This window comes from Pristiophorus japonicus, chromosome 8, assembly GCF_044704955.1.
Source record: "Pristiophorus japonicus isolate sPriJap1 chromosome 8, sPriJap1.hap1, whole genome shotgun sequence".
Taxonomy (NCBI): domain Eukaryota; kingdom Metazoa; phylum Chordata; class Chondrichthyes; family Pristiophoridae; genus Pristiophorus; species Pristiophorus japonicus.
In genome coordinates, this window is record NC_091984.1 from 91862976 (window position 1) to 91888789 (window position 25814).

The following is a 25814-nucleotide window of genomic DNA, read 5'->3' on the forward strand; positions in this document are numbered from 1 at the left end:
ATACTAGTCAGACATTTTGTATCCTCTTTTTTGGAAGGTTATGCCAAGCAGTAAATGTTTGTTGGTGTGCCCTGTACTACTAATGAGCTAACTTCTGTTCTCTGTTTCAAACTGATTGCAGGATGAACCAATAGAAAGGCATAGTATTCCAGAAGTTCCCCGAGAACACTTCGGTCAAAGGCTGCTTGTAAAATGCTTATCATTGAAGTATGTGCATTTTTTTTTAAGTTGTGAATTATTAAATTTTTATCATTTACAAAACATTTCCTTGCCACTTAAAAACATTCTTGTCGTTATAGGTTTGAAATTGAAATTGAGCCAATTTTTGCAAGCTTGGCTTTGTACGATGTCAGAGAGAAGAAAAAGGTTGGTATTGCAAATATTTTTTTGCCATTCTCACTCCTTTGTTTCCCTCCTGTCCTGAAGGTGCTGTGAATCTTGACAGGGTATGATACCATCAGCACTGACAATACCTCACCTATGTAACCATTCTAAATGTGTGATCAACAAAGAATGTATCAACAAGCTAATGAACCATGGGGTTCATTAACACATAAGCCTGATTCTGTCCACACATTTGCATTTTTCACTGGACAGGAATTAAGAGCAGAAATCCTTGCTGAATGTTCTTCTCCCTATCCCATTGACATTGAGGACCCAGCTACTGCCTTGGCTGAGATCAACAAATGTGGGATCTCCCTGGTCTGCATGGCTCAGTTCCACATGGGCAGTGCCTTGACCAACGAAGCCATCAGGAGAACCTTAAATGAGATTCTTTGAATAATGTTATTATGCTTAACGCATGTTATGTGAATGCAGTTCAGAACAGAGTTCTCTCATAGGCCAGTTATAATGCAGGTTCTGTCTAGATGCAATTTGGATTTTGTCTCACAGCAAAACACACACTGCTTTGTAACGGTGGTTTGCAGTCGCTGATCTAACGACAATCAAAATTATTGTAAGTGATGTGTGAACACTTTTGGGTGGCATTCACAAAAGAAAACTCCCATCATTATCAATTAAAATGTTTCCTTTTTCCTAGCAGAAGTGCTGTTCTATTTAACAATCTTATAAAATAACTAGTTTACCAGTACACAGGGTATTGTGTAGTTCATGGTGTGAGGTTCCCCAATTAGTCTTATGAATTGAAGTTCCATATGTACACCTTTAGAGGGCAGTACAGAGCTTCTGCATCTCCTGTGACTGTCCCTTGATTGTATATTCTGCAGATATTTACAAAATTCAAAAATGTAAAAATACCATTTTCTAATTTATGCCAATACTTTCTTTAAAAAAAAAAGATTTCAGAAAACTTTTTCTTCGATTTGAATTCTGAGCAAATGAAAGGCATGTTGCGACCTCATGTTCCTCCTGCAGCCATTTCAACACTGGCTCGATCAGCAATCTTCTCAATCACGTATCCCTGTCAGGATGTTTTTTTAGTTATAAAGGTAAGAAAGAATTTTTGTTACACATTATTTTCTCCTCTTGAAGGTGCAGACTGCTGAAGCATGGCGCCCCAATAACTTGTCCTACTATCCATTCTTCATGTGTGAGTCGAGGTTCTGAATGCTGTTTGACCATGTGGTGAGGGGGAGGCTTTGTAATCTACGCTTTATAGCAGAAGTAACAAGAAAGTAATGAGAAAGGAACAAAATAGCAGCTTTAATGTAGTAAAAATGCCCCAACCCTGGTTGATTTCTCTCCCCTACCACTGTCGAAGGGTGTTCAGGCCAATTGGAGATTCCCGGGCTGAAATGAACTAATTTATCACAGAAAGAGGACCTTCCTGCTCTGCATGAATGAGTTCAGACTCCCCAAAGATTCATACTTTGCCTTCCTCTTCCTCCTCAATATCTTGCCCTTTGACAGACATAAAATCAGCAATCCTGTGTACCGTGATGACACCCACTCTACCTATCCACCATCTCTCTCACCACCTCCATTGCTTCCGTACTGTTTGTCCGACATCTAGTCTTGGACAAGACTTAATTTCCTCCAAGTCAGTGTTGGGAAGATTGAAGCCACTATCTTCAGTCTCTGCCACAAATTCCATACCATCACCATTGACTATCTGTCTCCCTGGTCCATTGAACTAAACTGTTCGCAACCTTGGTGTCCTTTTTTAAAAATTCATTCTCGGGATGTGGACATCGCTGTCAAGGCCAGCATTTATTACCCCTCTCTAGTTGCCCTAGGGTGGTTAGTCTTCTTCCTGAACTGCTGGTAGCAATTTGATACAATTGTGTGGCTTACTAGGCCACATGAGAGGGCAGTGGAACTGGAGTCACATATATGCCACACTGGGTAAGGATGGCAGGTTTCTTTCCCCAAAGGATATTTATGAACCAATTGAGTTTTTACTACAATCCAAAACTCTCATTCATACCAGCTTTTTATTTCCAGATTTGATTTAAAAAAAATGAATTCAAATTCTCAAACTGCACCGATGGGATTTGAACTCGTGTTCTCTGGGTTATTAGTTCAGGCCTCTGGAATTACATAGGATTACATCGGATATACGGCACAGAAACAGGCCATTTGGCCCAACCAGTCCATGCTGGCCTTTATGCTCCACTCGACCATTCACTGTCTTTCCTCATCTAAATCTATCAGCATAACCCTCTATTCCCTTCTCCCTCACATGCTTGTCTAGCCTCCCCTTAAATTCATCTATACTCTTCGCTTCAACCACTCCTTGTGGTAGCGAGTTCCACATTCTCACCACTCTTTGGATAAAGAATTTTCTTCTGAATTCCCTATTGGATTTCTTGGTGACTATCTTATATTGATGGCCTCTAGTTATGGTCTTCCCCACAAGTGGAAGCATTCTTTCTATATCAAAACCTTTCATAATTTTAATCATCATCATCGGCAGTCCCTCGGAATCGAGGAAGACCTCTAATAGGTTACCCCTCAGCCTTTTTTCAAGAGAAATGCGACCCAGCGTGTTCATCCTTTCCTGATATTTATACCCTCATATGTTTGGTATCATCCTAGTAAATCTTTTCTGCACCCTCTCCAGTGCCTCTATATCCTTTTTATAATATGGCGACCAGAACTGTACGCAGTACTCGTGTGGTCTAACCAAGGTTCGATACAGGTTTAGCATAACTTCCCTACTTTTCAATTCTGTACCTCTAGAAATAAACCCTAGTGCTTGATTTGCTTTTTTTATGGTCTTGCTAACCTGTGGTCACTATTTTTAGTGCTTTGTGTATTTGTACTCTGAGATCCTTTTGTTCCTACCCCACCTTGACTCTCGTCCTCCAAATAATAAGTGACCTCCCTATTCTTCGTACCAAAATGAAATACCACACATTTATCTGTGTTGAACTTCATTTGCCAATTATATGCCCATTCTGCAAGTTTATTAATGCCCTCCTGTAATGTGTTTCAGTCCTCCTCAGTATTGACTATCAATTTGGTGTCATCTGCAAATTTAGAAATTGTGATTTTTTTTTTGATTCCAAAGTTTAAATTGTTAATATAAATTGTGAACAACAGTGGTCCCAGCACTGATCCTTGTGGAACACCACTATCCATCTTCTGCCAGTCTCTGCTTTCTGTCTTGAAGCCAGTTAGTTATCCATTCTGCTACTTGTCCCCTGACTCTGCATTCTCTGACCTTATTCATTAGTCTATTATGTGGTACATTATTGAAGGCCTTTTGAAAATCTAGATAAATTACATCTACTGCATTACCATTGTCTACTCTCTCTTGTTACCTCTTCAACAAATTCATTGTGGTTGGTCAAGCAAGACTTTCCCTTTTGACATCCATGCTGACTATTCATTATTATATTTTGGGTTTCTAGATGATCTTCTATTTTCTCTTTCAGTTATTCCATTATTTTTCCTACCACCGATGTTAAGCTGACTGGTCTATAATTCCCTGGACATGTTCTATCCCCCTTCTTAAATATAGGTATTATGTTAGCTATCCACCAGTCCTCTGGCACTGCACATTTTTCTAATGAATTATTAAATCTGTATAGTAGGGCCACTGCTATCTCATCCCGAGCTTCTTTTAAAATGCGTGAATGTAATCCATCCGGACCAGGGGTTTTATCCTGAGTTTGATTAGTTTGTTTAATATATCCCCTCTTTTACTTAAATGTACTATTTCATTACTCATCTCATCATCCAATGTCATGTCCACCTGTTATATCTCCTTGGTAAATACTGAAGCAAAATAATTATTTAAATATTTCTGCCATCTCTCCATCGTTACCTGTGGTATTATCCTGTCTATCCCTTAATGGCCCTATTCCCATCCCAATCTTTTTTTAATTGATGTGCCTGTAAATTATTTTTACTATTTTGTTTTATGTTCCTTGATAATTTAATTTCATAGTTCCTCTTTGCCTTCCTAATTTTTTTTGACTTCTCTCCTAATCTTTTCATATTCTCCCTTATCATGCACTCCCCTGCTGTCTATGTACTTAATGTATGCCTCTTTCCTTACCTTCAGTTGTTCCCTTATGGCTTTATTCATCCATGGAGTCTCATTAGTGTTTAGTTTGTTCTTTCCTTTTAGCGGAATATATTCCTGCACTCTGTTGAACACCGTTTTAAATGTTTCCCATTGCTGCTCTCCATCGTTGTTTGCCAATATTGTCGCCCATTTTATTTTCCCAAGATCTATTCTCAGCCCTTCAAAATCAGCTTTTCTCCAATCTATTACCCTGGGTTTTGTCATACTTATGTCCTTCTCAATTATCATCTTGAAGCATATTATATTATGGTCACTGTTGCCTAGATATTTCCCTACTTTTACTTCTCTTACCTGCACTGGTTCATTCCGCATTACTAGATCCAATAGTGAATCCTCCCTTGTTGGGCTTTTTACACATTGGTTTAGAAAGGAGTCCTGTACACATTGTAGGAACTTCATCCCATATCCCCTTTACCTACCTCTTCTGTCCAATTAATATCGGGGTAGTTGAAATCCCCCATAATTATTATTCTATATTTTTTACTAATTTCCCTAATTTGTCTGCATATTTCTTCCTCCAACTCCCTTCCACTATTAGGTGGTCTGTAGACTAACCTATTAGTGTGATTGATCCTTTATTATCTTTTATCTCTATCCATATGGATTCTATTTTTGTCTTGCTGATAGCTGCATCCCCTTTTTCTACTGCCATTTTGTTATCTACAATAAGTACAGCTATTCCACCTCCCCTTTTTCCCTCCCTATCTTTTCTAACTATGTTAGATCCTGCAATGTTGAATTCCCAGTCCTGATTTTTCTGTAGCCATACCTCAGTAATCCCTACTATGTCTGGTACCTCGCAACGCATGGTTGCCTCCAGCTCCCCTGTTTTATTACAGACACTGTGTGCATTGCTGTACAGACAGTGTAACCCACTTTTAATAGGATTTCCTCTCACTTTATGTTTAATCATCTTTTTAGACTCCTGTTCTATAATCCTTGCCATCAATTTTTCTTTCCTAAGCTCTCTTTTCCTGTTTTGTTTATAATTAAGCTGGTTATGTTTATTGTCGATTCCTCCCCCCATCTTACTAGTTTAAAGCCTTTGCCACCTCCCTATTTACCATTACACTCCTCTTTGATCCTGAGCTGAATTTCTGGTCCCTTATTCTCTCTATCATAAAGACCGCCTGCTCCCACATCTGTAACATCATTCGCCTCTGTCCCTACGTAAGTCCATCTGTGGCCGAAGCCATCATCCGTGCCGTTGTTACCTCCTGGCTGATTACTCCATTGCTCACTTGTCCGGCCAACTATTCCCCACGCTTCATAAACTTTGGCTTATAGAAAACTCTGCTGCTGTTATCCTAGCCTCCATCATATTCAACCTGCCCATCACTCTTTATAGCTGCCAGTCCACCAATGTCAGCTGTGGCTCAGTGGGTAGCACACTTGCCTCTGAGTCAGAAGGTTGTCTAGGCTGACACTCCAGTGCATTGCTGGGGGTGAGCTGGATTGTTAGAGATGCCATATTTCAGATGAGACGTTAAACCTAGGCCCCCTCTGTCAGGTGGACGTAAAAGATCCCATCACACTATTTTGAGGAAGAGCAGGGGAGTTATCCCCCCCCTTTTTTTTTTCCTTTCCTTATCTTCTTTCCTTCCCTCAAATTTACAATTCTTGCTTTTGCGTTTAAATCCCTCTGTTACCTTGCCCTATGCTCCCCTCCCATTCCCAAACGCTTTCTTCCTTTGCCTCCATCCTTTTGTGCATCGCCCTTTTTGCTGTGGGTGCTGTCACTCATCCACGTCAGTGACTACATTCCAAACGTACTTAATTGGCTGTAAAACACTTTGAGACGTCCTGAGGTTGTGAAAGGCGCTATATAAATGCAAGTTTTTCTTTCTATGTCCCATTCTGGAATTCTTTTCTTAAACCTCTCCTGCTTGAAGACCCTACTTTAAGCTCACATCTTGAGCAAACATTTGGTCACCAATCCTAATATCTCCCCTTTAGTTTTGACATCCATTTTCCTCGTGCCTCTGTGAAATACTTTGTGGTGTTTTTCAGTATTAAAGGTGCTATATAAATCCAAGTTGTTATTGAGTATTGGCATAATTTGAGAGTAGTATTTCAGCATTGACAGTTTTATTTCACTGCGTGTTACAGAGCATTTGCTCTTAATTATATGTTTTTTTTCTTTTGTTACAGAACAAGGATCTTGGTTCTGAAAAACAAAATATAGAATCAGTTTGGGTGGAACTAAAAAATAACAATGGGCAGAAAATACTAATGGGAGTAGTCTATAGGTTCCCGAACAGTGGTTGTAAAGTCAGGTAGAGTATTAATCAGGAAATTGGAGATACAGGTAACAAGGGTAATACAGTAATCATGGGGGACTTTAATTTTCATATAATCTGGGCAAACCAAATTTGCAGAAATAGTGCAGAGGAAGAGTTCATGGAATGCATTCCCAAGATAGTTTTCTAGAGCAGCATGTCAAGGAACCTACGAGGGAATTGGCTATTTCAGATCTAGTACTGTGCAATGAGACAGGGTTAATTAGTAACCTTGTAGTAAAGGAGCCTCTGGGGAGCAGTGATCAAAGTATGATAGAAATTTATGTTGAGTTTGTGAGGAATTTAGTCAAGTCTGAAACTAGGTTCCTAAACCTGAACAAAGCAAACTACGTAGGTATGAGAGGCGAGTTGGCTAAGGTAGGTTGGGAAACCAGATTAAAAGATAGGACGGTAGAAAAGCAATGGCAAATATTTAAAGAAATAATTCATAATTTCAATGAATATACATTCCCACAGGAAAAATGGTCCAATTGTGGCTAACGAGATATTAAAAATAGTATTAGATTAAAGGAAGAGGCTTATAATGTTGCCAAAAAGAGTCGTAAGCCTGAGGATTGGGAGGATTTTAGAATTCAGCAAAGGAGGACCAAGAAATTGATAAAGAAAGGGAAAATAGAATGAGAGTAGAATCATGGAACAGAATCATAGAAATTTACAGCACAGAAGGAGGCCATTTTGGTCCATCATGTTTGTGCCAGCCAACAAGAGGCTATTCAGCCTAATTCCACTTTCCAGCTCTAAGTCTGTCACCCTGCAGGTTACGGCACTTCAAGTGCACATCCAAGTACTTTTTAAATGTGGTGAGGGTTTCTGCCTCTACCGCCCTTTCAGGCAGCAAGTTCCAGACCCCCAGAACCCTCTGGGTGAATAAATTTAATCTCAAATCCCCTCTAAACCTTCTACCAATTACTTCAAATTTATGCCCCCTGGTTGTTGACCCCTCTGCCAAGAGAAATAGGCCCTTTCTATCCACTATATCTAGGCCCCTCATAATTTTATACACCTCAATGAGATCTCCCCTCAGCCTCCTCTGTTCCAAGGAAAACAAACCCAGCCTATCTAATCTGTCCTGATAGCTAAGATTCTCTACTCCAGGCAACATCCTCGTAAATCTCCTCTGTATCCTCTCCAGTGCAATCACATCCTTCTTGTAATGTGGTGACCAGAACTGCACGCAGTACTGTGGCCTAACTAGTGTTTTATACAGTTCGAGCATAACTCCCCTGTTCTTGTATTCGATGCCTTGGCTAATAAAAGCAAGCATTCCATATGCCTTCTAAACCACCTTATCTACCTGGCCTGCTATCTTCAGGGATCTGTGGACATACACTCCAAGTTCCATTTGTTCCTCTACAGTTCTCGGTATCCTACCATTTATTGTGTATTCCCTTTTCTTGTTAGCCCTCCCAAATGCATTACCTCACACTTCTCTGGATTAAATTCCATTTACCACTGTTCTGCCCACCTGACCAGTTGATTGATATCTTCTTGCAGTCTATAGCTTTCTTCTTCATTATCAACAACACAGCTGATTTTAGTATCTACAAACTTCTTAATCATACGCCCTATATTCAAGTCTAGATCATTGATATATACCAAAAAAAACAAGGGACCTCGTACTGAGCCCTGCAGAACCCCACTGGAAACTGCCTTTCAGTCACAAAAACATCCATCAGCCATTACCCTTTGCTTCCTGCCTTTGAGCCAATTTTGGATCCAACTTGCCACTTTGCCCTGGATCCCATGGGCTTTTGCTTTCTTGATCAGTCTGCCATGTGGGACCTTATCAAAAGCTTTGCTTAAATCCATATACACTACATCAAACACACTACTCTCATCGACCCTCCTTGTTACCTCCTCAAAAAATTCAATCAAGTTAGTCAGACACGACCTTCCCTTAACAAATGTGTGCAGCCTGTCCTTGATTAATCCGTGTCTTGCTAAATGAAGATTTATCCTGTCCTTCAGAATTTTTTCCAATAATTTTCCCACTGCCGAGGTTAGGCTGACTGGCCTGTAATTACTTGGTCTTTCCCTTTCTCCCTTCTTAAACAAAGGTACCACATTAAGCTGTCCTCCAATCCTCTGGCACCACACCTGAAGCCAGAAAGGATTGAAAAATTAAAGCCTCTGCTATTTCCTCTTTTGCTTCGCTTAACAGCCTGGGATACATTTCATCTGGGCCTGGGGATTTATCCACTTTCAAAGCTTCTAAACCCCTTAATACCTCCTTTCTCACTATGTTTATTTCATCTAATATTTCACACTCCTCCTCCCCGATAGCAGTGTCTGCATCGCCCCTCTCCTTTGTGAAAACAGACGCAAAGTATTCATTAAGAACCATACCCACATCTCCTGCCTCCACACACAGATTACCCTCATGGTCTCTATTAGGCCCTACCATTACTTTAGTTATCCTCTTGCTCCTAATGTATTTATAAAACATCTTTGAGTTTTCCTTGATTTTACTTGCCAATAATTTTTCATGCTCTCTCTTTGCTTTCCTAATATCCTTTTTAATTTCACCCCTGCACTTTCTACACTTCTCTAGAGATTCTGCAGTATTTAATCCTTGGTATCTGTCATAAGTATGCCATTTTTTCTTTATCATACCCTGTATGTCCCTAGACATCCAGGGGGCTCTAGATTTGTTAGTCCCACCCTTTTTCTTTAAGGCCACATATTTGGTCTGAATCCTCCTTGAATGCCTCCCACTGCTCTGGCACTGATTTACCATCAAGTAGCTGTTCCTAATCCACTATGGTGAAATCATCTCTCAGCTTAGCAAAGTTGGCTTTTCCCCAATTTAGAACTAGCGAGAGACAGAAAAACAGACTACAAAAGCTTCTATAAGTATGTAAAAAGGAAAAGCTTAGCAAAGTAAATGTGGGTCCCTTACTGGCTGAGACAGGAGAAATTATAATGGGGAATAACAAAATGGTAGAGAAATTAAACAAATACTTTGTGTCTGTATTGACGCAAGAAGAGGCAAAAAATCTCCCGGAAATAGTGGAGAACCAAGGGTCTAGCGAGAATGAGGAACTGAAAGAAATTAGTATTAGTAAAAAAATTGTCTGGAGAAATTAATGGTACTGAAAGCCAATAAACCCCTAGACCTGATGGCCGACATCCTAGGATTTTAAAAGAGGTGGCTATAGAGATAGTTGATGCATTGGTTGTCATCTTCCAAAATTCTATAGATTCTACAACACCTCCCGTGGATTAGAAAGTAGAAAATATAACCCGACTATTTAAGAAAGGAGGGAGAGAGAAAACAGGAAACTACAGACAAGTTAGCCTGACATCAGTAATAGGGAAAATGCTAGAATCTATTATTAAGGACGTGGTAACAGGGAGAAAATAGTAGGATTGGGCAAAGTCCGCACAGATCTATGAAAGGGAAATCGTGTTTGATGAATCTGTTAGTGTTTTTTATGGTTGTAATTATTAGCAGAATAGATAAAGGGGGACCAGTGAATGTGGTGTATTTGGATTTTCATAAGGCATTCGATAAGGTGCCACACAAGAGATTATAAAACAAAATTAGGGCTAATATGATTAGGGTTAATGTACTAACATGGATTGAGGATTGGTTAACGGGCAGAAAACAGAGTAGGAATAAATGCGTCATTTTCGGGTTGGCAGGCTGTAACTAGTGGGGTGCCGCAAGGATCGGTGCTTGGGCCCAGCTATTCACAATCTATATCAATAATTTGGATGAGGGGACCAAATGTAATATATATAAATTTGCTGATGATACATTCCTACCTAGCTTTGTAAGTTGTGAGGAGGATGCAAAGAGGCTTCAAGGTGATATAGACAGACTAAGTGAGTGGGCAAGAACATGGCAAATGGAATATAATGTGGAGAAATGTGAAGTTATCCACTTTTGTTGGAAAAATAGAAAAGCAGAGTATTTTTTAAACGGTGAGAGATTGGGAAATGTTGGTGTTCAGAGGGATTTGGGTGTCCTTGTACATGAATCACTGAAAGTTAACATGCAGGTACAGCAAGCAATTAGGAAGCAAATGGTATGTTGGCCTTTATTACAAGAGTAAAGACATCTTACTGCAATTATATAGGGCCCTAGTGAGACTGCACCTGGAGTATTATGTACAGTTTTGGTCACCTTACCTAAGGAAGAATATAATTGCCATAGAGGGAGTGCAATAAAAGTTCACCAGACTGATTCCTAGGATGGGAGGGATAATCCTATGAGGTGAGATTGAGTAGACTAGGCCTATATTCTCTAGAGTTAGATGAGAGGTGATCTCATTGAAACATACCAAATTCTTACAGGGCTTGACAGAATAAATGCAGGGAGCACATTCATCCATGGTCATTCATTCCTAGAGGATCCTTTACTAGATGATCGTTTATTAACCCTGTTTCACTACCCAGTACCAGATCTAAGATAGCCTGCTCCCTGGTTGGTTCCACAACATATTATTCAAGGAAACTATCTGAAGTCTTCCTCAAGGCTACCCTGGCTAATTTACTTTGTCCAATCAATATGAAGGTTAAAATCGCCCATGATTATTACCATTCCTTTTTTACAACCATGTATTATTTCTTGATTTATACTGCGTCCAACAGTGTAGCTACTGTTATGGGGCCTTTAGACCAGGCCCACCATTGACTTTTTCCCCTTATTATTCCTTATCTCCACCCAAACTGATTCAACATCTTGATCTTCTGAGCCAATATCGTTTCTCACTAACGCACTGATCTCATCCTTTATTAACAGTGCTACACCACCTCCTTTTCCTTTTTGTTTGTCCTTCCAAATTGTCAAATACCCCATAATATTTAGTTCCCAGCCTTGGTCACCTTGCAACCTCGTCTCTGTAATGGCTATCAGATCATACCCATTTGTATCTATTTGTGCCATCAACTCATCTATTTTGTGATGAATGCTGCGTGCATACAGATAAAGAGCTTTTAAATTTGTTTTTTTTTAACCATTTTTTCGTGCTTTGACCCCACTTTCTGATACAATTTTATGTTTATACATTCAGTCACGCACTGGTTTTCATTTCCCCAGTGCTACCCTGCTCTATTGCCTTCTCCTTATTCTGTGACTTTTTAAATTTCCGCCCTCTCTACAGCCCTCGTCCCAATGGAACAGCTCCCTCTTACCCCAGTACTGGTGCCAGTGCCCCACGGACCAAAACCCATTTCTCCCACACCAGTCTTTGAGTCATGGGTTTAACTCTCTGATCTTATTTATCTTATGCAAATTTACTCGTGGCTCAGGTAGTAATCCAGAGATTATTACCTTTGTGGTTCTGCTTTTTAATTTGGCCCCTAGCTGCTCATAATCCCTCAGCAGAACCTCTTTGTTTGTCCTATCTATGTCGTTGGTATCCACGAGGACCACAACAACTGGATCTTCCCCTCCCATTCCAAGTTCCTCTCCAGCCCAGAGGAGATATCCTTAACCCTGGCACTGGGGTATGCAACACAGCCTTTGGGACTCTCACTCTCGTCTGCAGAGAACCTTATCTATCCCCGTAATGATACTGTCCCCTAGCACAACAGCGTTTCTTTTTACTCCCCCCACTTTGAATGGCCCCATGTGATTGGGATTACGGAGACGTGGCTCCAGGATGATCAGGGCTGGGAACTCAACATTCAGGGGTATTCAACATTCAGGAAGGATAGAATAAAAGGAAAAGGAGGTGGGGTAGCATTGCTGGTTAAAGAGGAGATTAATGCAATAGTTAGGAAAGACACTAGCTTGGATGATGTGGAATCTATATGGGTAGAGCTGCAGAACACCAAAGGGCAAAAAACGTTAGTAGGAGTTGTGTACAGACCTCCAAACAGTAATAGGGATGTTGGGGAGGGCATCAAACAGGAAATTAGGGGTGCATGCAATAAAGGTGTAGCAGTTATAATGGGTGACTTTAATATGCACATAGATTGGGCTAGCCAAACTGGAAGCAATACGGTGGAGGAGGATTTCCTGGAGTGCATAAGGGATGGTTTTCTAGACCAATATGTTGAGGAACCAACTAGGGGGGAGGCCATCTTAGACTGGGTGTTGTGTAATGAGAGAGGATTAATTAGCAATCTCATTGTGCGAGGCCCCTTGGGGAAGAGTGACCATAATATGGTGGAATTCTGCATTAGGATGGAGAATGAAACAGTAAATTCAGAGACCATGGTCCAGAACTTAAAGAAGGGTAACTTTGAAGGTATGAGGCGAGAATTGGCTAGGATAGATTGGCGAATGATACTTAGGGGGTTGACTGTGGATGGGCAATGGCAGACATTTAGAGACCGCATGGATGAAGTACAACAATTGTACATTCCTGTCTGGCGTAAAAATAAAAAGGGGAAGGTGGCTCAACCGTGGCTATCTAGGGAAATCAGGGATAGTATTAAAGCCAAGGAAGTGGCATACAAATTGGCCAGAAATAGCAGCGAACCTGGGGACTGGGAGAAATTTAGAACTCAGCAGAGGAGGACAAAGGGTTTGATTAGGACAGGGAAAATGGAGTACGAGAAGAAGCTTGCAGGGAACATTAAGGCGGATTGCAAAAGTTTCTATAGGTATGTAAAGAGAAAAAGGTTGGTGAAGACAAACGTAGGTCCCCTGCAGTCAGAATCAGGGGAAGTCATAACGGGGAACAAAGAAATGGCGGATCAATTGAACAAGTACTTTGGTTCGGTATTCACTAAGGAGGATACAAACAACCTTCCGGATATAAAAGGGGTCAGAGGGTCTAGTAAGGAAGAGGAACTGAGGGAAATCTTTATTAGTCGGGAAATTGTGTTGGGGAAATTGATGGGATTGAAGGCAGATAAATCCCCAGGGCCTGATGGCCTGCATCCTAGAGTACTTAAGGAGGTGGCCTTGGAAATAGCGGATGCATTGACAGTCATTTTCCAACATTCCATTGACTCTGGATCAGTTCCTATGGAGTGGAGGGTAGCCAATGTAACCCCACTTTTTAAAAAAGGAGGGAGAGAGAAAACAGGGAATTATAGACCGGTCAGCCTGACCTCAGTAGTGGGTAAAATGATGGAATCAATTATTAAGGATGTCATAGCAGTGCATCTGGAAAATGGTGACATGATAGGTCCAAGTCAGCATGGATTTGTGAAAGGGAAATCATGCTTGACAAATCTTCTGGAATTTTTTGAGGATGTTTCCAGTAAAGTGGACAAAGGAGAACCAGTTGATGTGGTATATTTGGACTTTCAGAAGGCTTTCGACAAGGTCCCACACAAGAGATTAATGTGCAAAGTTAAAGCACATGGGATTGGGGGTAGTGTGCTGACGTGGATTGAGAACTGGTTGTCAGACAGGAAGCAAAGAGTAGGAGTAAACGGGTACTTTTCAGAATGGCAGGCAGTGACTAGTGGAGTGCCGCAAGGTTCTGTGCTGGGGCCCCAGCTGTTTACATTGTACATTAATGATTTAGACGAGGGGATTAAATGCAGTATCTCCAAATTTGCGGATGATACTAAGTTGGGTGGCAGTGTGAGCTGCGAGGAGGATGCTATTAGGCTGCAGAGTGACTTGGATAGGTTAGGTGAGTGGGCAAATGCATGGCAGATGAAGTATAATGTGGATAAATGTGAGGTTATCCACTTTGGTGGTAAAAACAGAGAGACAGACTATTATCTGAATGGTGACAGATTAGGAAAAGGGAAGGTGCAACGAGACCTGGGTGTCATGGTACATCAGTCATTGAAGGTTGGCATGCAGGTACAGCAGGCGGTTAAGAAAGCAAATGGCATGTTGGCCTTCATAGCGAGGGGATTTGAATACAGGGGCAGGGAGGTGTTGCTACAGTTGTACAGGGCCTTGGTGAGGCCACACCTGGAGTATTGTGTACAGTTTTGGTCTCCTAACTTGAGGAAGGACATTCTTGCTATTGAGGGAGTGCAGCGAAGGTTCACCAGGCTGATTCCCGGGATGGCGGGACTGACCTATCAAGAAAGATTGGATCAATTGGGCTTGTATTCACTGGAGTTCAGAAGAATGAGAGGGGACCTCATAGAAACGTTTAAAATTCTGACGGGTTTAGACAGGTTAGATGCAGAAAGAATGTTCCCAATGTTGGGGAAGTCCAGAACCAGGGGTCACAGTCTGAGGATAAGGGGTAAGCCATTTAGGACCGAGATGAGGAGAAACTTCTTCACCCAGAGAGTGGTGAACCTGTGGAATTCTCTACCACAGAAAGTAGTTGAGGCCAATTCACTAAATATATTCAAAAGGGAGTTAGATGAAGTCCTTACTACTCGGGGGATCAAGGGTTATGGCGAGAAAGCAGGAAGGGGGTACTGAAGTTTCATGTTCAGCCATGAACTCATTGAATGGCGGTGCAGGCTAGAAGGGCTGAATGGCCTGCTCCTGCACCTATTTTCTATGTACCACGGTACTGTGGTCAGTTTGCCTATCCTCCCTGCAGTCCCTGCTGTCTTCCACACAGGGAGTAAGAGCCTCGAACCTGTTGGACAGTAGCAAGGGCTGAGGCTCCTCCATCACTCTATCCTGAGTTCCCCATACCTGCCTCACTTGTAGTCACACCCTCCTGTCCCTGACCACGGATCGAATTTGAATTAATTAATCTAATTGGTGTGACTAGCTCCTGGATCGCAGCGTCCAGTTAACTCTCCCCCCTCCTTGAAGCAGCTTGGATTCCAGCTCATCAGCGCGGAGCAGAAGTTCCTCAAGCTGCAGACATTTGCTGCAGGTGTGGTCGCCATGGACCTCAATAGTGTCTACCAGCTCCCACATGTTGCAGCAGTGAAAAATTGCCTGCCCTGCCATATATAATTGAATTGTTTAATTAGATTTAGTTTTTAATCCCGGTCCCTAATTTAAGGCCCTTAACTTAAAGCAAGAAAATAGAGAGAAAAACACAATGATTCCCCTGCTTTCCTGTGACGTTGAATGTAGTCGCCCTGTCCGCCTTTGTCACCCTCTTTGGCGGTGGCTGGTTGCTGCTTCTCCACCTCTGTTCCCACCCAGATCAGGTCAGGATGGGAGGATGTTTCCCCTGGGTGGGGAGGGGGGAGGGCTAGAACCTGGAGCTACAATCTCATAATAAGAGGTCGGCCATTTAGGACTGAGATGAGGGGAAAGTTCTTCACTCAGGTTGGTGAATCTTTGGCATTCTCTACCCCACAGGACTGTGGAGACTCAGTCGTCGAGTATATTCAAGACAGAGATCGATAAATTTTTGAATATTATGGGAGTCAAGGGATACGGTGACAATGCAGGAAAGTGGAGTTGAGGTAGAAGATCAGCCATGATCTTATTGAATGGTGGAGCAGGCTCGAGGGGCCAAATGACCTTCTCCTGCTCCTATTTCTTATGTTTTATTTCGGGCTGAACCCACTTCATTAGAGACCCCTTACAGTATACTATAAATGAGGAAACTTTTATATGCAATGGTGAGTTTGTTACTGAAAAGAACAGGTTGCCTGCTGTTACAAATAATGTGTTTTTTTGTTTTTCAGCTGGAGAAAGTTCTGCAACAAGGAGATATTGGTGAATGTGCAGAACCGTACATGATCTTCAAAGAGTCCGACACGACCAAAGTAAGAACTTTTCTGAAGTATGTTGGAAATGTTAGGAATTAATATTTACCAAACAGTGATTGCAACAAAAAGTAGTTAACTTGTATCATAAATTGTAATTGAGATGAAGGGGAAGCAGATTGTGCTGGATGTCTGCCTCGCAAGTTTTTGTCACATCATTTGAGAGTTGTATGGGGTTATGTGATTTCAGCAGTGACAGAGTTTTATTTTGTGTTACAGAGCATTTGCTGTTAATTATATATATTTTTTTCTTTTGTTACAGAACAAGGAAAAGTTGGAGAAGCTAAAGAGCCAGGCAGAGCAGTTCTGTCACAGACTGGGGAAGTACCGCATGCCTTTTGCTTGGACTGCCATACATCTCATGAACATTGTCAACAGTGCAGGAAGCCTGGACCGAGACAGTACAGACTCCGAGATAGGAACAGGAGGTGGAGTCCTTTTCCAGAATAATCGTTTATTTATAAATAGTAACAACAGTGTATGTGTCTGTATTTTTATATTTTTTACTTGATTTTTTTTTTGCTCATTAAATTGAGGGATGCCAGAGCTGGTGAATGCATCATTGCAGGCACCCAATGTCAGCATCAATCACTCCCAGATCTGACATAACACAATTTGGATGCAGAGCTAAGCTCCCTCTACTAAGGCCTATGTCCAGAAGAGTACTTCTAATGCACTAGTGGGTGTTTTTTCTATTTCCCCACATTAGCCATGTTGTAGCCTCCATGTCAGATTGACAATTTAGCACCGTTTGGGGTCATGTCAACTAGAAAATGCATTGAAACTGACCAGGTGATTTTCAAATAGGACTCGGTCCTATCAGTTTGGCTGGATTTGAACCCAGGACCCAGCGATGGAGGGCAGTGTATAACTTCTTGCACCAACCAATCTACTTTTACTTCACATTTTAATTAGGTATTTCTATTTGTTTAAATGATTATTATGAAATTAACAGAAGAACAGAGACCTATCTAAATAAAATACAGTCCATCAGCACTTTAGTAAGGTTACTGATGAGGTTTTGATGTGCATCATTATAATGCTGTTTTTGTATGACGGGTACCATTTAGGCACTGATACCTGCTTTAGAACAATGTGAGATGGCAACATCAAATTTCACTACTGACTTTACTCTGGTCTGTACTCTTGCAAAGCAGAACTCTGCGTATCTGTACTTAAACACATGCTTAGGGCAGGGCTATGTTGCTGAAGAGAGCTGTCTTGTTGGCTCTTCACTAACATTAAAAATGTAAAAGGAGCTACATTATTAATCCAGTTTATAAAGATGGCTTTGCACAGCAGTATGACTGCAACTAGTGTAAAGTTTGTACATTATTCATCTGTGTCTCACAATCAGTGTGAGGTGGCAGTGAAGATGGGTTATATTTCCAAACCATTTGAGCTCAAATTTCCAGATGTCATGCTGAAGCTGTATCGTGCTCTGGGTAGGCTGTACCTGGAGTGCTGAGTATAATTTTGGTCTCCAAAGTAAGGCTTAAAGGCAGTACAGAGGAGAGAAGTAAGGATGATTTCTGGTGCTGGAGGGATGAACTATTAAGAAAGACCTGATAAGTTGGGCTCTTTGGCCACAAAATAGTAATTGAAATGAAGTTATCGACCTATCGAAGATACTTAACAGGATAGAGGAAGTAAACTGCTACAATATTTTCGAGCAGCAAGAGAAGAGGGTGCAGGTCCAACATTGTGAAAGGTGGGTTTCGGGAGATGTTGGGATTAAGTTCAGGTTATCTGGAACCCTTGGGACCTGGACTGTTCTGGATAAAGAATTTTCCCGGACGAGTGGTAGTCACGTTAAATTGGATGGTACAGGTACTGAGCAAGAGGATTTCGGGGACTGACTGGTTTGGCTTGGGGCTGGGAGTGCGGCAGAGAGATCGTGGGGGTGGGGGGGTGGGGGGTCAGGCCAACAATTGAGGGAGTCGGCAGCGATGAAGGACTTCAATTTATTCATGTCTGAGTTCTGCGCATGTGGCCAGGAATGGTTCTGGATGAGGGATGCTTCCAGATAAGAGAGTTCTGGATAAGGGAGGTTCAACCTGTATGTCCTTCAGCTAAGACATTAAACCGGAGTCCCGTCTGCTTATTCTATTGGTTCAGTTGGATGTTAAAGTTCCTCGGACACTATTTGGAAAAATACAGGGGATTCTCAGTTATTCTGATCAGCATTCTTCCCCCTCAAAACCAAAGAAGAGATTAACTGGTCATTCATCACATTGCTGTTTATAGGATCGTGCTATATGCAGTTGGTTGCCTTGCTTTGTCCACATAACAACAGTCACTGCAAGTTTAGGTTATTTTTGAAAAATGTGATAATGCGCTGTATAAACGTGAGTCTTTCTGAAATTCATTTGAATTTATCATGTGATCTTCAAACCAGTTATGGTGACGTTTGTGTGTTTCAACATGAAAATGGCAGTAAATTGATGCAGAAACAACTATATAATTGGTCTGTAGGGTGCATTTTAAAATGCTACCAATATAAAAGCCAATCTTTTTAAAAAAAAAATTAATAAATAAAAAATGTAAGTAACAATTTTTGGTTGCCTGCACTGGCAAACTATGCTGCAGTAAACATTTATGTAGATCACTTTGGCCCGTGAATGGCAGATATGTGATATTGCAGTACAGAGTTACTTAGTGATTGAATATTACAACACAGAAACAGGCCATTCAGGTGCCAAGTCTGCACTAGTGCTTTTCTCACATGAGCCACCTAATCTAATCCGATTCTCCACCTCTCTTTCCATACCCATTAATATTTTTTTCAACTGCCTAATTTCCTTTGAAAAGAATTAATGGACTCTGCTTCGACAACAATTTGTGACACAAATTCCAAATTTGAATCACCCTCTGTTACTGAATTTATTTTCTAACCTCCATAAAAGTGGCTGGTGAGACATGGTGAGAGAGCACAGAATGCAATCAGTGGAAACAATCTATCATTATTTACCTTAGCATTGCCCTTCCTAATCTTAGACCTTGAGCAGGTCACCGTTACCCTTTTGATTTGAGTTGTTAACAATGTTATAACATTTTTTGAGAAGTACTTGAACTAAATATAGAAATTCTTAGGCTACATTTACAGTACGAGTTTAGTGTCAGTGTAAAGTGGTTTCAGCATTATACCAATATTAAACAATTCATGATTTCTTGGCATAGCTGCTGTGGAAGATTGGTTGAAATTCGGGAGAAATGGGGTAATATTTCTTGGGCTTCTGTCAAAGTTATGGTGGGAGATCAGGAGAAACCCTGCGGAAATTCCAGATGATGTAGTATACGTTGGGTCCTGAGCTGACTCCAAAGTGAAGCGGAGTGAGACTTCCTCTTTCAGCGAGTCTCATTCAACTTGCACTTGTCGGGTTGGGTCCTGACTCTAGATTCAGGATACATTTATATTATAACTGCAATGTTGAAATTGTTTTGCACTGATGTTACAGTCATAGGGCTCGAATTTGGTGAAACATAAGATTTTTGGTGGTCCCCGGGCGGTGTGTAATTTTTTTACCGCCCGGTATTGCTGGGGCCATGTGGGCGGGAGTTTCATCCCGCTTTTCCCGGCTGTAGCGGGTGGTGGCGGAGTGCAGCGGCTGGTGGTGGGCGGAGGAGGCCTTTCGACTCGGGAATCTTCGGCTCCCGAGTTGTGCACACGTGCGTGCGGCTGTCTAGCTCCGCCCCCCCCCGAGAGGCACCGACGAGAGGCCCAAGACTGCTGACCTGAGATCGCTGTAGGGGAGGAGGAGAGATCGCTGTGGGGGGTGAGAGAGACTGGGGGGCGATGAGAGAGACTGGGGGGGGTGAGATAGACGAATACAATTTTTATTATAGTTCATTTATAAAGGAGTAAATAGGGCTTTACCAGACCATTTATATTATTGCCTAACACTAGAACATAACTACAATCCATTTAAAAATTCATCAAACTGTGGAGGCCTATAAAGATCTGTGTAATATCAAACAAACCTGTCAGCTCTGTGCACATACCGCCCACTTAAAATCCACTTAAAAGCACCTTCTCCAGGATGGTATGCAGTTCTGGCGGTATGTCGGTGGTATGTCATAAAACTTGCACTTTTGGGCAGTATGTGGGTGGGCGGTGTACGTACTGCCCGGCAGTATGTCACTCATGAAACCTTCGCCAGGCAGTATGTCGGCAATATGTACCTGTTTTTTGACGAAACTTGTGTTTTTGGGCGGTATGTCGATGAATTTCGGGCCCATAGTAATTACACTTGTGGTCATTAATTCATCGTCACACAACCAAAAAAGAGAAAGCAAAGCCTGCACCATAAGAACAGCTGCTTGCAGCGTTAAATGGAAATGAGGGGGCACCCAGTGAGGTTCTTGATCCTTGCAGTATAGAAGTGAAGAGGAGGTCTCGTAACCCCCGCCCCACCCCCCCATCCCCCCCCCCCCCCCCCCCCCCCCCCACACACACACACACACACACACACACACACAGCTCCTTTATGGCTCAGTGGGTAAATGCAACAGATAAAAATAAATAAAACTTGTATTTATATATTGTCTTTTCACATTATTGAAATCTCTTGCAAAGCCCTTGATGCAATGAATTATCTTTGAAGTACAGCAATTAGTACAGTGTAGACAAATGCAGCAACCATTCTGCAACAACAGTGTAGCACAGATTAATCAATTTGATTATGGGGGTTGAAGGAGGAATGGTGGTATCAGGAGCATTCCTGATCCCACTTCACTCAGTGCCATGGGATTTCTAACATTCATCTGAGCCATACGAAGAGGCAGATAGGATCACAGCTTAACATCCCATATGCTGGACAGCACTCCCTTAGTACTGTACTGAAGTATCAGCTAAGATTATGTTCTGAACTGTTGGTATAAGGTGCAGGCCCACAATTTCCTGAAACAGAAATAGGAGTGCTAGCATAGGAAACAAGTCTCATCTGGGGGTACAATTGGACTTGCTGCTGGGAAGAACACATATGTAGGTGTTGGGTGCAGAAAAGATCAGGTTTGTCTATGATGTCCCCACGGCCGAATAATCTGCTGCCACTTATTGGGGCTGAATGTGCAACCTCCACGGGTGTGGTGGACAAGGTGCACACGTGCCCATAGGGCCCCGCAAGTTTCGGGTTTAGGCATGCACTGTGCAGCGCTGAAACCCGGAATTTGCGATCTGTCACAAATCCTCGTGACAGATCATACGAATTTGAAAGAAAAGAGCCTCTGCAGGCAGAGAGTTGGGCTATTTGCTCAACTTCTGCCCAGCGAATGCCCTTGAAATTATTACGCCTGGTAAAAGCAGGCGCAAGGCCTGCTTTTACCAGTGTAAGAGTTTTTATAAATAGAAAAATTCAATTTTATCACTCATTTATACATTAAAAGCCCTGTCCAATAAGGTAAGTTTATTTTTAGCCCTGTTAAAACATAATTTTTCCCCCCCAAAAATCACATTTTTGTTAAAATGTCATTTAATTAAATATTTTTAATTCATTTTAAATATGTAATTTTTTTAATGTATTTATTTCTTGTGTTTGTGTGTTTTGTAAGTGATCCCCATTCATACTTTATGGGGAGTTCTGACAAACGGAACTCCCCATAAGTATGAGTGGGGATTCCTTTCTTTTATTGATTGGGCAAGCCCATGTGATCTCGGGAGCGCTTGCAAACCGCGTGTGTTGCTGATATATGTGGGCTTCTACCCGCGGGTACCGGGAGAGGCCCAGGACCGCGAATCTACAAACCTCCCGGACCACCAGGTAAATTTTTGATCTTTGCAGGTCGGATGCCTCCAGCTGCAATTTCTATCTTGATATCTTTACACATCAAGAATGGCTGCTTGAGTGGGGTACTGGAGGAAAGTTGGTATCCCAGGAGTGAGGAGAGAAAATTAGATGTTGTAAACTCATTGTAGCATTGTTCTGTTGTGCGCGGGCAAAGGGCTTTCTATGTCTCTAACTATTTTCTTAACTGGTGTGATGTTACTTCCTGATAGAGCGGAAGGGTTCCTGGTCAGAAAGAAGGAATTCTGGTCTTGTTGGAAGGCGGTCTCTTGAACGAATGACCAGTGGAGATGAATCGTGTAACCTTTCGAGCTTCAGGCCAGCCACACTGACTGTCACAAATTTTTTCAAACAGGTAAAGCTGAAATTATTTGAAACAAATGCTCATCATATAGTATAGGAATTCAAGCTAGCTGATATATCAGTGCATAATATATCTGTAAATAGAACTCGCATACCTTTCACTCCCCTTTTTTGCCTCTTCTCCACCTCACGGCAATGTCTAGGAGGGAGATCGCCTGAGTGATGAAGATTTGTATAAATTCCTTGCTGACATGAGAAGACCTTCGTCTGTTCTGCGAAGACTAAGACCAATCACAGGCAAGTTGTTCCTTTAAAAGTGTCAGGTTTCTTTTCTGGTGTTTCCCTCAATGGTTTAAATGTGGGTGAATGCACCCACAGGTGTGGGGCTGAACTGTATAGAACTGATAAGTTTCAGGTTTTATCCTCTATGCTGAATTAGCTATTCTCAGCAGAGGCAATGGTAGAAGCATTAAGATTGACCTTGGAGAGGTTGGAAGAAATTAGCACGGCTCCCTGCTCTTCGTCACAGTTCATTGGTCCCTCTGGATAGCAGTCTGCTGACACTCCCTATGTGTAGGACCTTTAGGTGAAGTACCAGAGGGAAAAACATGATTCGGTAATTTTAGGAGATGAGAGAAATGTGGAAGAAATGGTGGGAGAGGGAACGGAGACAGTGCAAAAACTTAGTCACATGTTAAAGGCTCAGTGGTGTTGGCAAATTATTTCTTATTGAAGTGTGAGGTTTTCTAACTCTTAATAGAACCATTTCCCTGTCAACATGAATGTAGATAATTAATGCGTGGGTGATGTGAATTGCCAAAGATTAGGCTGAGCACTGAGCTGTGCAGCAAAGGTTTGAATGGGCTCTGTCACATACCTCCCACCACCTGGTCCGTGAGTGGTCCAGGCAGAGGCCAGTGACCAGATTGCTATTCTGCTTTCATTCCTGGGAAATATTCAGCAGCTGAAGTAAAAACAGAAAATACTGGAACTACACAGCCAGGGTCTGTCGGAGCCCAATTTCCGTCGCTGTCCCGCCCGTAGCCGCCAAGGTCCCGCCGGAAATGACTGTTTTCTGGGCAGTTCCTCCGGAACCATCTATCTGGCGTTGAAGTTCCGTCCGGCGGGAACCTAGTGTGGAAGGGTTCCGCCCACGTCACATCGTCCCGCCCGCCTATGTCTGTGAACGGCCATTTTGATGCTTTTTCTTGGCCTCACATCGACCTGCTCCCCGCCAGAAGGACCGCTCTGGAAAAGCAGGCCTGAGCTGGGCGGCAGTCTGCCAGCACTCGCAGATCGGGTGGGAGGGCGGGAGGGCGGGAGCCAGCGGTGGAGTGCAATGGGGTAGCACTCACCGATTGGGTGGGAGGAAGGGAGATAGCGAGAGGTGGAGTGCAGTGGGCCAGCTCTGGCACATCAGCTGGGAGGGAGTGTTGCAGGCCATCACATCACGGCAGCCAGTCGGATTCTCCACCATATCAGTGGGACTGCTGGAAAGATCAATGTTGCATCACTTTATTGCTGATGGTGATGTTTAAATTGGATGTCATAAAACCGATTGAAATGTTTCGAAGCTAATGGAGGCTTTTTTGTTGCACGTTGCTGAAAGTCCTTCAATGAGAAAGCCAATGGCAAAGGGAAAATTATGAGTGACTGAAAAGTGTTCAGCATCACACATTTTGTACATTCAAGCTGATTCATTAATTGTTTCGCACAATGTACTGCAATGTAACTGATGACCATGTCATCTCATGGGTGGCACTCTTCCATGTTTGGCCTCGCAACAAGAGGGTTGAAGTGCAAGCCTTAAGGTCTGCCCTGCAACTTGGTAAACTAGAGTAATTGAATGGCAGCTTTCCTGCATTCATTGTTGTCATGCGATGGTCTGATGACAGGACCCATTATACACTGCAGTCAGATGTAGATGGGAAGATATTCCGGATGAAGCAAATGACCTGAGAGACACATGTATGTTTCGCGCAACGCACCACACATGACGTTAAAATGACACATGCACAAACAGGGTCAACAATGTGAGTGTATTTACAAGTGCACAATGACAAACGTCACATAACATTATGACATATGCATACATTTACACGAGGAAGCTATACCCACCCCTCTACCCGGCACCACCACCTCTCTTTCCTCTCCCCCCCCCCCCTCCCGGCCCTTGTAGCTATGCCCAATTTCCTCTTCCTCTTCCCACGCCTACACAACGGAGTGGCCCTCCCCTGCCCCTCGCTGCCTCTGGTTAAGGAGGTTGTGCAGGAGGGCAGTGGGATGTGTGTGTAGCAGTGAGAACGTAGAGCGCGGGGCCAAAGGCGCCGGGATCTCCTGCTCCTCCGCATCTGTCTGTCTTGAGGGTGTGGGGTTGAGGGGGCTTGCACTACGCATGCAGAAGCCATCTCCTGCCTTATGGCCTCAATGTTTTCTGTCGTGCACTCCCAACACTGTAAGGAGGCGCTCCATCCTTTGATCATGCCGCTGGGTGAATGTGGCGATGCTGCCAGCTATTCCAGCCATGGTCTGCAGCACCTGGTGACCTACCTCCACGCCGATGGTTGATAGCTGCACCATCTGGTTCAGCGAGCTGTGCTGCATCCGCAAGTGGTTGCTTGCTGTTGCTGGGTGGTGGCGCTTTGCTTCCCTTTGAGCCACGGCCTCTGAGCTTGCTTGAGTCTGTTGGAAACCCCAGGAAATCTGAGCCCAACGCCGAGGTTCTGCGGATATTTGGCTGACTTGGCAGGAGGCTGATGGCAGCCGCTTCCAGCTCCTCCAGGTGAAGGGGCACAAATATGGGCCCTTCTCACTCCTCTCTCTCCTCTTCTCTTCTCTTCCTGGCCCAGGGCGGCGGAGGTGGGAGCGGTGAACATGGGTGATGTGGGCTGGGGGTGCAGGAAGGCTCCAGTGTCCTTGGGTGTGGAGAACGTTGGGGTGGGAGATGCTGGGATGTGACGACTTCTGTGAAGGCCAGAGGCCGATGGTTTCTCCAGATCCGTGGTACCCAACTCAGCATCTGCAAGTAGAGGACAAAATTTCATACTATGGGGAGGTGGTGGTGAAAGTGAGATGTGAGCCTTTCCATCTCCACATGTCCCCACCAATAATGGGCGACAAAATGTGCGTTGAACTGCGAGTGCCTTAACATTGCATGTACTTGCATGCCATGAGCGTTGCTGACACCAGAGATAAATGTAGCCTTATCCTGCAGTAGCACCCGATCTGCATAAATGTTTGTGGTTGGAATACGGCGATGACCCACCAATGCACACTCCTCCAGCCTGGTGAATTGGACCACATCTTCTGGGCCTCCTCCGGTTGCACTCGAGCTTGCTTGTTTGGCTGCTTGTTTTCTCTGCACAAAGA

The 25814-nt window shown here is 42.9% G+C and overlaps 1 protein-coding gene across 8 annotated transcripts in view; it reads left to right on the plus strand.

Annotated features, from left to right (window-relative positions):
* The window catches only part of dock7 (dedicator of cytokinesis 7), a 193195-nt gene that overhangs the window by 29422 nt on the left and 137959 nt on the right, over nt 1–25814 (plus strand). For all 8 annotated transcript variants that reach the window (XM_070887063.1, XM_070887064.1, XM_070887066.1 and 5 more), the window contains exons 7-13: nt 122–207; nt 300–366; nt 1302–1451; nt 16279–16359; nt 16622–16787; nt 22355–22497; nt 22649–22742. In XM_070887063.1, coding sequence (XP_070743164.1) covers nt 122–207; nt 300–366; nt 1302–1451; nt 16279–16359; nt 16622–16787; nt 22355–22497; nt 22649–22742 — 787 coding nt within the window. The remainder of the gene's footprint in view (nt 1–121; nt 208–299; nt 367–1301; nt 1452–16278; nt 16360–16621; nt 16788–22354; nt 22498–22648; nt 22743–25814) is intronic.